Consider the following 4891-nt stretch of genomic DNA (forward strand, 5'->3'; position numbering starts at 1 on the left):
GTCTGTGAGGAGGACAGTGAAGAGACATTAGGGTGTTTTTTTTTCTTCTTTTTTTACATGGAGAACACTGTACAGGTGCCTTCAGATCTGCCAAGACTAAAGGCACATGGGGTCCACTGAGCAACAGATGTGTCCATTCTGGAAATGAGAGGAAAGAGAAGGCAAACAAATACATGAGTGGATTATCATCACAACTTTAACCTCAGACTAACTGTTTTTGAAGCTCGGGAGATCATATTTTCATGTGGCGGTGGTGTTGCAGCATATAGACTGTGTTTGGCATTCAGAATTCCTCTGGGTGTCATTTCAGCACCAACTGTTCCAAGGCAGCAATACTCTACTGAGAATACAAATGTGAATGGTCACAGAGTTATTTTGTTTTAAACTTAGGGGGACTGTTGATCTCCCAGGATCTATAAAGGTTCACAGAGACAGCACTACATTAACTAAACCACAAAACTGACCAAATTAGACTGCTATAAAAGTGACCAAAAGCAGCACTACTCAGAAATCCATGTTCATGCATTTGTATTCAGTGTATTCAGTGACATTTTTGAAAGACCACATAAAGACTGAATATTTATCAGCAAATCTTTTCAGAATGGCCACTATCTTTGGTCCAAGATGCAGAAATCATTGTCACTTGAGCAGGGACAGAATAGTTAACCTCAGAAACTCAGGCTAGGGAGTCAAGTCTTGGTGGATTAGCCCTAAAGCTGAGGCAAACAATTTACACTCCCAATTTTTAATGAAGAGGATATTCACATGCATACTTTGCTCTGTCACTGATTGTTCTGCAGCTTTGTCCACCTGATTTACTAGAACCAATTATGCAAGTTTATCTCCCTTTCCTAAACAACCTGAGGCTCTACACATTGTAAGTGCTCTGTGTGCAAACATGTCTGCTTGTTGAACACAGGGCAGAGGACAAAACACGTTGTGGTTCCTTGTTAGGGTTTGCTGAGAATAAGATGAGGAGATCAATGACAATTTAATATCCATTTAATATAGAGCAACAACCCGCAGCTGGGCTAGCATATCTTAGTGGAACACCTGGAAACAGCTGCTTCATCAGCTGCCTGTCACCAGAGCAAGCCTGTCAGAAAGTAGTCACTTCTCCCATCACTTTTACAATTAGGTTTTTACTGCAATAATGAGATAAACAGTGTGTTAATTAGTGAGCTTTAGAGGTGCTGGTAGACAGGTTTTAATACAGAGCCAGGTTAGCTGGTTCCACATACAGTCTTTATATTCATCTAAGGTAATACTGTAGCTTAAATGCTCGCTATATCTTTATTTTGAGCAGATTAATGTATAAGAAGATTTAATTACCTCATCTAACTCTCAGCCAGGAAGAGAACAAGCACACTGACTAAACTATCTACAGTAAACTGATAGAAGACGGTGGGTATGGGATGTTTTCTGAAACCTTTCCACATTGTGTTGTATTTTAGACTCATCTTATAATGGATTCAATTCTTTTTTCTTTCATCAATCTACACACAGTACTCCACAATGATAAAGTGAAAACAGGTTTTTAGAGTGTTAAAAGACTGAGGCAACCCATTTTCATAAGTATTCAGACTTATACATTGTGGAGTACTGTGTGTAGATTGATGAGCGAAAAAAAATGAATTGAATCCATTTTAAGATGAGTCTGAAACATGGCAAAATGCAGAAAACTTTAAAGGGTCTGAATACTTTACCAACATATGTAATAAATACAGCCAAAATGCACAAATTTCCTCCTCAATGCAAAGCCCAGACCATGATGTACTTTCTAGGGCTAAAGATTCTCAATTGGCAAACAATTTTTCTTTGGCATCTTGTGTGCCACTGACCTAGACGGACTGTAATTTGGTGTTTCGAGGCTGCTGGCGGGGCTGGCGCCTTACCTTGCACTGGCACAGGGTGCACTCTGTGCCATGTTTAATCCAGGAGGAGCCACTGAAGCGTGAGATGCTGTGCTCGTCCGTGCATGTCTTGGTGATATCGTTGCGGATGGTGTCGGCCTGGCAAGGGTCAGTGACACAGCGGGGACAGCACTCGCCCTCAGGCACCACGGTAAACTCGCAGTCCACAGGCGGGCACGGCAGAGGCCAGCAGTCCACCTGCCCCTGCTGTAAAGGTGAAGAGAGAGAAGTGAGATGGACAGAGAGAGAAAATGAAAGAAATTCTTTCTGCACTGCTGCATTTTCCATGACTAAACAAGTTATTTATGCAAATATACATTTCTCCTGATGCTATGTATTTGCATGCTAGAAGGAGCATCTACACTTGATGAGAAAAATTAAGGCATGTTGAAAATACAGATGAGCAGAGCAATCTTCCAACACAGTCAGCACTTTTTTCAGACTATAGAGGTAAATGCTCCAGCTTTTTAATTGACTTGTTCTGGTCCCCTTTTTCTTATTGTTGTTCCCATATTAATCTCACAGCACATTTCCACCACCGAGAGCTTTATTGGATTTCTCCTGCTGCCATTTTCTATTGGCCTGAGAAAACAGGTCGTATATATTCTGGCCAATTTTACACATCCTACCTACTGTATGCCATATCATTTTAGCCCAACTCGTTTCTGCTTCTTACTGGGAAATTAAATATGAGCTCCGACTGTATATTTAAAAACAAAAACCTACATGCAATCATCTCACTGATAATATGTAATATCACTGAGAATCATTTGTCTCAGCATTTCTGAAAAGTTGTAGTAAATTAAGATGACGATAAAGCACAGGCTCACACAGTGCTAATGCTGACTCCCTGCCTACATGTTGTGTGTACACATTTAAAGTGAGAATTCCCCCCTGAGTTGCACTCTGCCTGTAGCCAGAGGGAGGAACTGAACGTAGCCTCATGTATTTATCCCACACTGCGATAAGGGACACTGTCATCTCTGTTTATGTAGATGTGGCCAATGATCACGAGAGAGATTTGCCTTTTAAACAGAACAGTGTGAAATGGAAACTTGATCAACCTGAAGCTCAAGCTAAAGGTTATTATTTTAATCTGAATTTACATTCAGTGTTCACAGTATCTCATTGCTTTAATGCCCCCAGGAAATTAAAACTGGTGACATTTATCTCTGCCTGTGAATTAGCACTGAAACAATGATACTCTTTCTTGTATGTGCCTCAACCTGAAGTACAACATACAGGTAAGGACATTGATTCTTTGATCTTTTGGCGATTTAACAAGATAGCAAAGTACAAGTGGCTCGTGTGCACACAGTCTGCAAAGGCCACAGTCTTGATTCCAAATGACTGCATGCCAAGAGGAGGAGGATTCACAACTTGGTCTTGCTAGAATGTTTTGCCTACCTGCCTGCTGTCACTGTGCATTTTAAGGCTCCTGCTGAGCTTGGACAGCCATGATTCTACTAAGTGTAGCAGCATTCAAGGTTCATTTCACATCCCTGTCACCACTGAAGCCCCAGTACGGTATAGCACAGCAGCCTTTTCCCTCGCCCTTTCAAGTGCTGCTCTTTGTACTGTGTGGCTGGTGGTCCTTTGCTTTGCATGTCTGTCTGTGTGTATTCACCGTTGTATGCAAGGATGAGTATACGGTACACTGCTGTGGTGGTAGGTGTGCCTAGATTCTCTAAGAAGCCAGTAAGGGGCCTGGGTGGCACTCGCCCACCCAGATTGTTTTCCAGCCCACCCAGCCGAGTTTCATCACAGTGCTGTGAAAAGTCTAGCTATAGCTTATAGTAAGGTGTCAAAAGACTGACCCTGAGTCTACACTAAAAGCACAGTGTGTGCACCACGCGTGAGGCTCGCACTCATGTCTTTACCAGATGTGTGTTCACTTGCACATTGGAAGTGCTTGGTGTAAAAAAAGCACACAGAGGAGCCACAGAAATCCCTTGGAGAAGGGAAACCACAAAAACTCAGATAATACTAAACAATGAGGGAATTACTGGCTACACTTGAAATGCATATACTGTATATGTTCCTCTATCCAACTCATGGTAAAACACAGCCATTAAAAACTACACACACTTTAAAATCCATGTTCAGTAAGACTGATCACCACGGGAACCTCAGTCATGGTGTCTAGCTAAACCTAACCCTGGTCTTAGCCTACTGTTAGTAGGCTAATCATTTCTTGCACAAAATCCAAATTTTGAGCCTCAACCAGGTTGCATTGTAGGTTATAGTTAATGCAATAGTAATGAAGGAGTGAGTGCTCTCTTAAAAGACCTTTTTCACAGCAGACATTTTGCGTTGTCACAGTAGAGAAAGCACTGGTGGAACATTAACAATGGCTGAGTGCTGCAAGCATGCACAATGCCATCATGATCCTGGGACTGGCTCACATAAATGGAATGCAGCCATCGTGAGTTAAACCTGTGCTTTTCCAACTATCACATGTCAAAATGTCTACTGCGAAAAAGGTCTATTCAAACGATGCTTGACTGGGTGATTTCCTTTCCTTCTTGGATTTGCATTTACTGCTGATTTGCAGGTTTTCGTGAGCTGGCTATGGTACTGAAGCAACAATGGCGACAGTGCATGAGGGATAGTTCTGTTTTAATTTACATGCTTTGCTCATTGTTTAATTGCCACTGTGTAATAAAAGGTTTAATTATATGATTTTGAGTTTCAGATTATCTTCTGTCAAGTGCTATGTTCTAATAATCTAAGAAACCTAAAACTCGCCTGTTGTTACAAATAAATTGTAGGCTGCTTAGGCTATAAAAGACAGGCTTTTGTCTATACTGCTATGTGCATCCTTAATAAGCAACGTCCTGCTGATTTAACATGCAGTTCTTATGGGAAAAGATGGCCCATCTACTTTTGTACTGGCCCACCCAAAATACAGTTTCTACCTACGCCACTGATCTATATACTATGTACATACTCATGTTTGTGTGTGTGTGCGCACAGTC

General features: G+C 41.5%; 1 protein-coding gene across 1 annotated transcript in view; it reads right to left on the bottom strand.

The window, feature by feature from the left end:
- Positions 1-6: 6 nt before the first annotated feature.
- nell2a (neural EGFL like 2a) overlaps positions 7-4891 on the bottom strand; it is a 76558-nt gene continuing 71673 nt past the window's right edge. The window contains exons 19-20 of the mRNA XM_020585552.1: positions 1896-2120; positions 7-138 (exon numbers count right to left, since the gene is read on the bottom strand). Of these exons, the coding sequence (XP_020441208.1) occupies positions 97-138; positions 1896-2120 (267 nt within the window). The 3' untranslated portion in view covers positions 7-96. The remainder of the gene's footprint in view (positions 139-1895; positions 2121-4891) is intronic.

Source organism: Monopterus albus, unplaced genomic scaffold, assembly GCF_001952655.1.
Source record: "Monopterus albus unplaced genomic scaffold, M_albus_1.0 scaffold7.1, whole genome shotgun sequence".
NCBI classification, from domain to species: Eukaryota; Metazoa; Chordata; class Actinopteri; order Synbranchiformes; family Synbranchidae; genus Monopterus; species Monopterus albus.